The sequence below is a fragment of the Porcisia hertigi genome, chromosome 5, assembly GCF_017918235.1.
Source record: "Porcisia hertigi strain C119 chromosome 5, whole genome shotgun sequence".
Taxonomy (NCBI): domain Eukaryota; phylum Euglenozoa; class Kinetoplastea; order Trypanosomatida; family Trypanosomatidae; genus Porcisia; species Porcisia hertigi.
In genome coordinates, this window is record NC_090564.1 from 10,202 (window position 1) to 22,333 (window position 12,132).

The 12,132-nt window shown below is 50.7% G+C and overlaps 4 protein-coding genes across 4 annotated transcripts; all 4 read left to right on the forward strand.

Annotated features, from left to right (window-relative positions):
* Positions 1-3,881: 3,881 nt before the first annotated feature.
* On the forward strand, positions 3,882-6,629 carry JKF63_07330 (uncharacterized protein; the record flags this gene model as incomplete). Its single annotated transcript, XM_067903269.1, has 1 exon — positions 3,882-6,629. The coding sequence occupies one exon, from the start codon at positions 3,882-3,884 to the stop codon at positions 6,627-6,629; it is 2,748 nt and encodes a 915-aa protein (XP_067759579.1).
* A 485-nt stretch (positions 6,630-7,114) lies between these two features.
* On the forward strand, positions 7,115-7,537 carry JKF63_07331 (uncharacterized protein; the record flags this gene model as incomplete). Its single annotated transcript, XM_067903270.1, has 1 exon — positions 7,115-7,537. One exon carries the CDS (start codon positions 7,115-7,117, stop codon positions 7,535-7,537), a length of 423 nt encoding a protein of 140 aa, XP_067759580.1.
* Positions 7,538-8,079: 542 nt separating this feature from the next.
* Positions 8,080-8,667, forward strand: JKF63_07332 (uncharacterized protein; the record flags this gene model as incomplete). The annotated part of the gene is made up of 1 exon (XM_067903271.1): positions 8,080-8,667. One exon carries the CDS (start codon positions 8,080-8,082, stop codon positions 8,665-8,667), a length of 588 nt encoding a protein of 195 aa, XP_067759581.1.
* A 1,181-nt stretch (positions 8,668-9,848) lies between these two features.
* Positions 9,849-11,588, forward strand: JKF63_07333 (uncharacterized protein; the record flags this gene model as incomplete). The annotated part of the gene is made up of 1 exon (XM_067903272.1): positions 9,849-11,588. The coding sequence occupies one exon, from the start codon at positions 9,849-9,851 to the stop codon at positions 11,586-11,588; it is 1,740 nt and encodes a 579-aa protein (XP_067759582.1).
* Positions 11,589-12,132: the final 544 nt, after the last annotated feature.

Sequence of the window (12,132 nt, forward strand, 5' to 3'; positions counted from 1 at the left end):
AACCCTATGCACCTTAACCTCATGCACCCTAACCCTATGCACCCTAACCCTATGCAACCCTAACCCTATGCACCCTAACCCTATGCACCCTAACCCTATGCACCCTAACCCTATGCAACCCTAACCCTATGCACCCTAACCCTATACACCCTAACCCTATGCACCCTAACCCTATACACCCTAACCCTATACACCCTAACCCTATACACCCTAACCCTATACACCCTAACCCTAGACACCCTAACCCTATACACCCTAACCCTATACACCCTAACCCTATACACCCTAACCCTATACACCCTAACCCTATACACCCTAACCCTATACACCCTAACCCTATACACCCTAACCCTATACACCCTAACCCTATACACCCTAACCCTATACACCCTAACCCTATACACCCTAACCCTATACACCCTAACCCTATACACCCTAACCCTATACACCCTAACCCTATGCACCCTAACCCTATGCACCCTAACCCTATGCACCCTAACCCTATGCACCCTAACCCTATGCACCCTAACCCTATGCACCCTAACCCTATGCACCCTAACCCTATGCACCCTAACCTCATGCACCCTAACCCTATGCACCCTAACCCTATGCACCCTAACCCTATGCACCCTAACCCTATGCACCCTAACCCTATGCACCCTAACCCTATGCACCCTAACCCTATGCACCCTAACCCTATGCACCCTAACCCTATGCACCCTAACCCTAACCCTAACCCTATGCACCCTAACCCTATGCACCCTAACCCTATGCACCCTAACCCTATGCACCCTAACCCTATGCACCCTAACCCTATGCACCCTAACCCTATGCACCCTAACCCTATGCACCCTAACCCTATGCACCCTAACCCTATGCACCCTAACCCTATGCACCCTAACCCTATGCACCCTAACCCTATGCACCCTAACCCTATGCACCCTAACCCTATGCACCCTAACCCTATGCACCCTAACCCTATGCACCCTAACCCTATGCACCCTAACCCTATGCACCCTGACCCTATGCACCCTGACCCTGTCCACCTAACCCTTTTCTTCAAGACCACACCAACCAGCCATCACCACCAAAAACGGCACACGCAGGATGCCAGAAACAAAGAGACGGTAAGTATTCCTCAATTGCGCGAAGCGCAGCTGCACCAACACTTGTCGACAAGTAGAGGGGCTTTTCTGCCACCCACACGCTGCCGAGATTGGCATTTTTCGGCTTCCTGGGGGGGGGGGGCGGGGGCGACTTGCGAGCGACGACTCCCTTCCAGAGAAAAACCACCACCACCCCATTCTTTGTCCTGCGAAAATGCTTTTCCAGGCCTTCACTTCAGAAAGCGCCGTCTGTTTTATATATGTCGGGGCTGAAACCTCAATATTTGGGCACCCCCCCCCTTTGAGGACGGCGAAAAGGGAATAAACCGTGACGAAAAGAAAAGGCGTGCACACCCTATTGTGATAGGGGGCGGGCCTGATTTGAGAGCAAAAATGGAAGGCGAGAAAAAAACGAGTTGTATGAATGCGGATCTCCTTTGCTTGTGGGCGAAAAAGGTGGCGGACCGGAGGGAAAGCCACTGTTTTCACATCGCGCCTGGACAAATATTCAAATTCAATCCCAGAAAGACACGGGAGGAGAAAGAGGAAAGGATGAAGAATCGAGACGGTTTTGGTTGCAATAGATCTTTCCAGTACGACAAACGTTCAGCAATTCTCTTTGACAGAACTTCGCTAGAAAAATGCACGGGTGTGACGGGACCACGGCACCTCCTGCAGCTGCCCGTTCAGGCGGGAAAGAAATTTGGGGGCGCGCATAGCGACACACACCGCAGACTATGCGTTGACGTAGGTCAGGCCACGCATCTGGAGCCAGACCTCCTTTTTGCGCGGCATAATGTATTTCCTGCGCGCCCAGTGCGCCAACCCCCCCCCCCCACAAACCGGGGAGTAATCCGCCACCCGCGCGCCACCTTCTGAAATAAGCGTGAAGCTGTCCAACATTTGTGCGGAAACTAAGAGGATTCCGTACCACATGCCGAACGCCGCAGCGGAGCAGACACGTGTCTTGAGGAAAAGGGCGGGCGGAGGTGAAGCAAGAAGCCCTTCGGAGCGACCTCACCATTAACAGAGATGCGGGATTCTACGCGCAGTAAGGGGGGGGGGGGGGGGGCTACTACGTAGCAAAAACAAAGGGGCGAATACCCCATTCAAACTGAAGCGAAAGCAGAAAATATAGGCTACAAAGCGTTTTTCCACACTCTCACATAGAGATTTGGATATAACCCTAGGGGGACATACGACACCTGTACCCACGATAACGGAAAAGAGATGTATACAAAGAAGTTTTGGCATGGTATCAAGAGACCTCACAGGAGAGAGCAGTAGGTGACGATTCTCAATTTGGAAGGGAAAGGATGGGAAGATTGCGCAGGTGAGGAAACAGGACAGCCGGCAGATGGGTTTTTGTTTGGTCCACCTAGAAACCTGCGCCTTCTTCGGGGTCTTTTCATCTTCAATAACTGTGTCGACGGTAGTCTTGGATAAGAAACCGAAAGCGTAATCGTCATCTTCTCAAGCTCGGACTGTCGTCAAACAATGGGGAGGGATCCAGTTGTAGCGGGGATAGATCGTTTCGCTCTAATAGTTCACATGAAGTGACCGTGGTTAGGTAGCGAAGTGGTCACACATCGGTTCCTCTCTATGGTAACAAATGTTTTCACCTCATAGGTGTAATGATGTGCCTTTTAACCTGTGGATGGGGATAGCTTTGTCGACAGAATTGATGGAAAGTCCTCTTTTGGAGCTACCCAGTAGTGTGGCGGCATCTTTTTTGTTGGTCTGCGACCCTAATCACGTCTCTCTCGCGCTGCACCAGAAAATGCTCATCTCCCTGAGCAAGCTGACCGTACAGCAAAAAAAAAAAGAAAGCTGCGATGTTGAGTCGGGCATAGCACATCTCTGCTGTAGGGTTACACAGCAAAGATTGGATTATGCCACGTGTAGAGCATTACATGTTTCGATGCTATTCATGGAAAACGTTGATGCGACCGATATGATTCATCTAGGTGCAGTAAAGGGTCGCGCTAAGGATATCCGATTCTTTTCGGTCGCCTCCACAACTCACAGCGGTGAAAGTTTTTTTTTTGGTATTCGATGGCGTGGTATATGAAATCTATTCGGTTTCTTCAAAGCTGCGTTTTCTCGAAGTCACTCGAGTCTGTCCCGGAAAAGTGTGGAATGTAGACTTTTTTGTCGATGGGGAAGCATTGGTGAGAAGTTTCCATGAAGAGGAGTTAAAGGGTTGACTGGTTTCAACCTTCAGCTTGGATTTTTTGTTCCTCTGCCAGCAGTAGTGTTTCCCTGTACCTATGTGGATGTTGCGGAACACTTGACGTTTTGCATATATGGCTGACACCATAAACTCCAATGACAAAAATATATATTATTATTTCTCTGATTCTCAGAGGAACCCATCATTTTTTGTTTCGATCTGCACGACGTGTAAGCGGTGCCGTGTGGTTCCAGTGGACGTATTGTCCGCAGCTTTGCAGTGTAATCTTGGAGTAAAGAGGGGAAGGGAAACGCGGTGATGCTTGTGGGTTCGTCGCTCTGTTGCGCTGCTTTTCCTGATGGTGGATGGGAAAGGTTCTCGGCGGGTGCTCTCATCCGTGGTGCACCTTCTCATAATCTGTGCCTCCTTCTCTTCAACGCTACTATGCTCTTTTCTATTCCTGTGGTATGCGTATATATATATATATACATTTATATTTGTTTTTGTAGATCCACCGCGCTTTGCCGGGGTGCTTTTGCTGTGTCGCAGACAGTTAGAAGCTACCTTCTCACATCTTGTGGACTTCCCTTCCCGTTAACGCAATGGAGAAAGCGAGCGTGAAACACTTGGAGTTTCAATTGCAGCGGGAGAAGGCGCTTACAAAGGATCTGGATGCGAAATGCAAAGCGCTGTCTGCCCAGGTTGCTCAGCTTGAGCAAGATAAAGCTGAACTTCGACGGGAAAAGTTAGTGCTCGGCGAGGAAGCAAAAAGGACTGCAAAACTAGATGATCGAATCCACAATCTTCAAAAGGAAGTGGAAAGTCGCGACGCTGTCATTGCAGCTGAGCGGGCTGCAGCGCAGGATGCGAGGGCGGAGGCAGAGGAAGTTCGGCGCAATGCGAACAGTTGCATTGCGCTCTGGACCGCGGCAGAGGAGCAGTGGACGGCGGACCAAATTGCGCTAAAGGATTCCGCCGTCCAATATCGTTCACAGATCGAGACATTGGAACTTGAGTTACAGGTCCAACGCGACTCATACACTGAACTGACAATGCAGCTGCAGGCTGAAAAAGACCGCTCCAACCGTCTTACTCAGGCGGGTGAGAGCATGGAGGCTGAGGCGAATAGTCTTCATTCCCAGGTGGAGAAATTGCAGAACAAGGTTCACGACCTTGAGCAAACGGTATACAAACTAGATCTTGCCGGGGACAAGCAACGGGAGGCGATCAATCTTAAAGACACGGAGATCGCGACTCTTGAGGCGACTGTTGCACGGCATTTAGATACGGAGGAGCGATTGGAACAGACTATCAGCTCTCTCAATGATCGGATCAATGCAGCGAAGATGCTAAATCTGGAGATGAAGGGCGAGAATGAAAAGCTGCAGTGTGATTTGTCGGACTGCAAAAAAGAAATGGATCGCCTCCATCTCCAAATCGAGTCTCACAAGCGCGACGCGAACTTTCTCACGCAGAGCCAGTCTAGCTTACAGAAGGCACTGGATGATCTCAAGGAAAAGCACCGACAGCTTCAGGAGGATGTGAGGGAGAAAAACGTTGAGGTTCGTCGGCACGAGCTGACGATCAGTCAATTAACCGTGGAGCTGAAAAAGAGTGAAAACCAGGGCGGGGAGTGGTCATTCCAGTACTCGTCCTTGGAGTCGGAACTCCAGCAAACAAAGGAAGCATTGAAGAAATCATCTGCATCTGTGGAGGCGCTCACGCGGGAGAAAAACGAGCTCGCTGAAAAAGTGAGAGACCACAAGCAGATCATGGATGCAAAAGATGAAGAGATGGTCGTTTTGCAGCACCAGTGCGGCGAACGAGCCGAAACCCACTTGCGGATTATCGCAGACCTCGAAAAGGAGATTGCGGCACGCCAGGTAGTCATAAATGAGCTGTCCGACCAGCTTAATTCTGCGAGCCAGAAAACTACACTTTACCACACGAAGATTCTCGAGGAATCGGAGGCTAGCGGCACTCTCCGAGAGCAGCTGGCGAGCTTAGTACTCCTCCTTCAGCTCAAAGAGCAGCAGGTTATTTTGCAGGAGTGCGTAGCTGAGAAAGAAAATATCTTCGCGGGTGTTGTAGCGGCCTGGTATGAGGCTCCAAAGTTCTTTTACGCTCAGCTTGCCGAACACTGTCAAAGGCTACAGGGCGAGACGTACGTGCTACTAAAACACACCGAAGAGCTCTCACGCGAGAGCTCATCGATAAGGTCGCAGATGGAAGAGTTGCAGTTGGCCAATGCAGACCAGAAGGAGCAAATTGCAGCTGCTCAGAAGGAGAGGGACGCTCAAGCAGAACGACTCATGGCTCTTTCGCAGGATTTTTTGGCCGCACAAAATGAAGTGAATACACTCCGAGGCGCTGTAGAAACTTCCGGCCGTGAAAATCTCTCTCTAATGTCACTGGTCGCCGGGCTTCATGAACAGGTTGCCGCGAAAGGCGCTGAGCTGGCTGAAAAGGATACCGCTTTGTCGGATTACCAGAATCGTTTACGCAATTCGTTGGATGCCGCTTCGGCTTTGGAAGAGACGTTACTGAGTTATTCTGCAGCGCAGATGGAGAAGGTGCAGATTCTCTGGAGCTCCCGCTTGTCTACTGTCGAGGACTTTTTCAAATCTGTGTTGTCGCAATACGCCTCGGAGAAAGCTTCTCTTTACTCGGCAAAAGAGCAGGCAGATGCAACATGCCGCGAGTTGTCTGCATTCGTGAAAGAAGCGAAAGTTTCGATGAACAAAAGTGACCTTGTTGCTGCAGAAAGGCAGGAGGCTCTCGTGAGCCGCATCAACCTCCTGGAGGGGCAAGTTGCCCTGGCGCGCCGAGAGAAGGACCAGGCAGGCACTCAGCTGGCGACTCTGCTGCGGCGATTTGAAGAGGACAAAAAAGCCGCTGAGATGTCAAAGAAGGAGTCAAAATGCGGCATGGATGAAGAGCGAGCTCGCCGCGAGGCGGCAGAGCGGGAGTGTCTGAAGCTGCGTAGTGGCGTTGAGGCGGAAGTAAAGCGTAAGTGCGAGTATAAGCAGGCACTGGAGAGCCTCAAGAAGTTACGCAGAGAAAGCGAGGATCTGCGTCGTGCCGAGAAAGAGCGTGCTGCAGAGGCGATCAGAAAAGCGAACACAGAGACCAATTATTGGGTAATGTGCTTCGACCATCTCAAGGGGCTGATTGATAAGAGCCGGCGGACAGGCGATCGCTTGCCGTCTATTGACCCAGGTACTATTCACCGCTTGGAGGTTGCTAAAACCAAAATCAGCCCTATTCAGGCCCGTGAGGTCAACGCCGCTCACTGTGCTTTGCCAAGACTTAAGCGCATACGGGAGGAGGCCTCCGATGGCCAGGTGTAGAGGTGGTATTGATCACCATGTTTTCCCTTTTTTTTCTCTCGGCCTTCTTAGCGGAGTAGACATATTGATTGTCCACTGCTTCCCTAAAGGTTCTCTTCGCACCCGGCTGCGGTTTTCCCCCTTGGAATGGAAGTTGTCTTCCTCCCAGCTGTTTAGATTCATTTTCATGTCTGCATTTTTTTGCTTCTATCATCATAGACGGAAATAGCAAGGGAGAAAAAAGCTGAAATTCCGCTTTTGTCATGTATTTTTCTAGGATACGTTGGACAAGGTACAGCCCCTGGGTTTGTGCGCACCCCTCCTTTTTTTTTTAGCGAGTCGGGGGTGTAACGCTTTCTTGGCGATGAATCTCGCACGATCGCTCTCCGACATCTGCTATGCCTCTTGTTCTCAATTCTCTGCTCTCTCGTGCGCCTACGTATGTCCCAATTCCTCCCCCCGCTTCCCAACTAGAAACTTGCCACCGTTGATAGCGGCACCGAACCATGATGAGGTGCGGTAGAGCGCTCTTGAGGACTCGATTGACAGCTTTCAACCCATGGAAACTCAGACCAGGTGGCTTGGAGCTGAATGGACGGCCTCAGATGGTCAACCCTAGTTACTTCCGTGGCAAATATAAGCAGCAGAATCCTGATGACCCCTCTCGGTTACTAAAGCCAAGCCACGTTCTCCTGAAGCGGTGTCCTGCGTGTAAGCGGACTAAGTTTGTGCAGATCAAGGATAAGGACACGTTTCATACGTGCTGCGAGGGCGTCCCGATGAAACTGTACTCGAACATGAAGACTGTCATGAATATTGAGCAGAAGGTACGCACACTTGTTCGACAGTGGGATGTCGAGAACGAGCGTCCGTGGAACAATCCACATCGCCCACGACCGAAGGGGCGATCAAAACTGAAGAAGAAATAGAGGCCCAGGGAAGGAATGTCGGGTTTTCTGCTATCCACACGGTAGTCACGAGATGTTAATAAGACTTCCCCACGTAGACCGAATTAGCCCCTAGAAGAAGGGCGTAAGCATACCCCCACATGCTATTGCAAATGGCTGGACACATTGATGTTTTCATCCGTCTTCTCTTGATATCCTCGGTGCTGGCTCGAGTCTTTTCTGCGTGACGCAAAGTTGATAACAATGACTACTCTCTCCGCTCAGATGGAGGACATATATATGTATATATATGTATATATACATATTCATCAGCCGTAAGTGATACTCGGATGCTACCCACGGGGTTCACCCTCTCGGTGTCTAATAACCCGAGGGCGGCTGCTTTGGCTTTTTTCCACATGAGTTTCTTCAAGGCTCTTCTGTCAATCTAGATATGAACTCCTTCCCCTTTTTTTTCCTTCCCTCCGCTTTACAAAGCAGCAAGGGATTTCGCATCCGTTATTTTCCTCTGTTATTCCACTTATCAGGTCGCAGCGTTCACGCGCACTCATAAGCATATCCTCATGGGCTGGTTTAGTTGGGTTTGGGACTGGCTGTCCTTTTTGGGACTCTCCAACAAAACAGGCAAGCTTCTGTTTCTCGGGTTGGACAATGCCGGCAAAACCACCCTCCTTGGCAAGCTAGCAACAAATCAAGTTCACGTCCACCGCCCCACGTTCCACCCAAACTCCGAGGACTTGACGCTGGGAGGCATCAAACTGAAGACCATTGACATGGGTGGCCACCAACAGGCGCGTCGGCTTTGGAAGGACTACTTTACGAAGGTCGACGGCGTTGTTTTCATCGTGGATGCGGCAACACCGCAGCGCTTTCCAGAAGCGAGGAGTGAGCTGGACATGTTGCTCCAGTCGGAGGAGCTCGCCAAGACGCCGTTCCTTATCTTAGGCAACAAGATCGATATGCCGGGCTGCACATGCTCTGAAGGTCAACTTGTCGCTGAGATGGGTCTTGACGGTGGACTGACCGGCAAGGCCACCACGGTGACAGATCCCAATGTGCGTCCTCTGGAGGTGTTTATGTGCAGTGTAGTGAAAAATGTCGGCTACGGTGACGGCTTCCGGTGGCTCTCTCAGTATCTGAAGAGCTCATAGAGCATTCTAGGACATGTACATGCGCACCTGCAGACATGTGCCGTTGAGCACACACTTACCATTTTCAAGTTCATCGTCTCACCCATCCCCATTCTCAACCTGACGAGGCAAGAGGAACAGGAGAGGCTAATATGGACTACACGAACTCACTTCCTTTCATTTGTCCCTTTCTAAGACGTGTATTTCTTTCGAATGGCGCATCTGTGTGTGTGTGTGTGTGTGTGTGTGTGGTGGTGGTGGTGGTGGTGGCAACTGTGACGTGAAAGCAGAGTCATTGATGTTCTTGTGAAGGGGCTATTTTTTTGTTTTACCCCAAGCGGCATGGGCTTTCAACAACTGCCGCTGTTCTTCCCTTCCAGTCTTTGTGTGCTTCTCCCCCTTTTCTGTTTCCAAGGACGAAGCGCAGTTAGGGAGGTGGGGGCAAATTTAGTGGGATTGAGGGTCGTGGCGGTGGAGTCCTACTGCGCAGCAATAATGCTGCGCTAGGGAGAAAAGGAAATTGTTTGAAATGCGAAATCTCCGTTGACCTCTCTCTTGTCCTCTCCCAGTATATAAAGCATGTAAGGGTTACCCCTTTCTCCTCCAAGCGCTGGTTTCCTGTATGAAGAAAAAGTGAAAAAAAAAGAGAAAAACGATAAATGCTGTTTTTTTCAGTGTTATTCACTCTTTTTTTGCTCTCCTATGCATTGAGAGATACTGTGCAAAAAAAAAAGTTGTGATTACAAGTGCTCACCGTCGTTTATCCCCGAAGGAGGGGCACGGCTTTTTGCTGCGGGGTTGGGTAGCAATGAGAGGGAAGCGGGTGGTAGCAAACACCGACTTGTCTTCGTAGGAAAACGGTCTTCGTAGGCAGCAAGCCTTTTCTTTTGCTCGGTGAAAATCATTGAAAGTATCCGAAGTTGAGGAGTGGGGTCATACCCTCAGTGATTTCCCCATATATCTACTTAGCTGCACAATCCATACGCCTCCATTTTTCTGACTACATGTGCTTTTCTTTTAATTGGGCCACATTTGGCACGTAATCCCAGCTTTACTCCCATCCACAAAACATTACACTGAAAAAGCACGGCAACGACGCAAAATACCTACGAACTTGGAGTCGGAGAATACGACTCATATTTTGTACCTATTACAAGGCATAGGGGTCTCTCTTTTTTCCCGTGATTGCTCGTTTTGGCGTGATGGCGGTAAAAAAGGGAAAGAAGGCGTTGCTGGCCAAAGCCAAGGCTGAGGAGCTGCGTCTTATTCAGCTGCGCGCCTTGGAGGTGGAGGCGGAGGAGTTTCAGTGGTCCGAGAACGAGCGTCGTCAACACGAAGAGCAAGAAGAGCGCATGTCATTTTTGCGCGATGAGCAACTTCGAATTATGCGCGAAAAGGATCAACGTATCGATGAGGTTATGCAGCAGCTCACTCTTGTGACGTCGGCGATGCAGGACGACAAAACTGGTTATGAAAGTCAGATCCATCAATTGAGCACACTGCGGGACGCGCTAATGAACGAGGAGAGTCTTCTTAAGGCCGAGATGGAAGGGCTACAGGGAATACTGCAACAAGAGCGAACAGGGCACACAGCGTACGTGAAAGAGCTACGTGACACCTTGGAAATGGAGCGCAGTCGGCATCAAGAGGAAAGGAAAGAGATCCGATCTCAAATATGCCAGACAACGGCTTGCCTGGAGGACACCAAGCGCCAACTGCAGGCGACCTGCGAGTTGCGAGAGTCAGAGGAGCACAAGTTCAATCTGAGGCAGCGCGAGCTGGAGAGGGAGCTTGAAAAGGCACTCACGATGAACAAAGCATTACAGGATGCCGTGGAGGCACGGGAGAACGAGGACCGAAAAAACGTGACACTGCTGCAGTTATTAAATACCCAGCTGGAATCGGACAAGCGGCGCTATGAGACAAACCTTCTTGAGGAGCGCGACCGGACGAATCGTGCGGTGGAAGAAGCAGCCAGACTGGAGGCGAAGGTGAGGGATACCCAGGGTGAACTAGACACTATCAAAGAGGAAGACCGCAAAGCGAGAGAGGTGTGTGAACACGAACTGCGCGAGTACAAGCAGCTCACAGAGCAGCTGAAGTTCGATGCGGAGTATCTGCACCACGAGATTGAGTCGATGCGTGCGGAGCACGCCGAGGCAGTGAAGACGATGGAGGGCACGCAGGCGGCAACTCAGACTGAGCTGCAGCATTGCCAGGTAGAGTTGGAGGCCTCTCAAAAGAAAAACGGTGAGATGGAGGCGCTGCTGCTTCGGAAAGAGCGGGAACATTTCGACAAAGTTACGTTTCTGAACGCGCAGGTCGCGAACGGTCGCACCGCCATTGCGCAACTCCAGGCAAGGCTGGATAAAGAACGGATCGTGCACGATGAGGAATTGCAGCGACAGAGTGCTACAACTCAAGAGACTGTGCAGGAGCTGAAGCGGATCAACAGCAATGAGAGTGACCAGGCTAGGGAGCGGCACATGTACGCGCAGCGGCTACTAACTGATATGGACGGTCTAAAGGCGACGATAAGGGACCTGCGGACGCGCGTGCTGGAGCAGGAAGATGCCTACGAGCAGCTCCGAGCGTTGAAGGAGAGCGAGATTGATCGGTTGCGAAGCATCTTGGATGCACACTTCATCCCTAACCGTCTAGATGTCGAGGCGTCCCGCGAAAGTTGCCGAGCAGATGAGCTCTTTTTGGTTTCAGAGGAGCTGCGTTCAGTGAAAAAGGAGATGGCGCTGAAGGAAACGGCTGCAAAGGAGACCGAGAGGTGGTTGCGGGCACGCATCGCGGAGCAGGTCGAAATCATTGACGCCCTTCAATCGGACCTCAAGCGTGCCGAGCTCAGCCGTAACGAGAGTGTTCGAACGCTGAAGGACGAAGTCGGAAGGTTGCGCAAAACACTTGAGGTTCACTGCCTACCCTGCTCGTAGTTCCCGGCAGCTCCTTCCTACTGTTTGTGTGCTCTTCTGAGCTTCTTTCTGTGGTGATCCCATGAGCAGTGCGTATGTTCATGTCTATTTGTCTTTTATCATTCTGTTGGGTGTGAGCCCTTTTTTTTCTTTCATTCATGTAGAGTACATTCAGGCGCATTGGTGCTGGCATATTTTGTGCGTGTCATTCACGGCCTTTACGTCACTTCACGTTTTCAAACCTTTCCATCTTTGTTTTTCTCTTTTTTCCTGGCGATGGATGTAGGCCACAGACACACATGCACACACGGGATGTGAGCAAACAAAAGGTAGGGTGCGTGCTCACGGTGGCGGAGAGGCGTAGTGGAGAGGTTCCTGGGCTGGGATGTGTTCTCGCGTCCCTGATGCCACTAAACGCCTAGGTTGTCACCCAGTATGTAATTTTTCATCAGTTTGCTCTCTTACCCCCCGAAGCCGAAAGATGGCCGTCATGTGTAATACCAACGCTCTTTTCCCCGAGCTCTTTTTTTTTTGTGCCTTCTTTGTGTTGTCATTGGTGATTGCG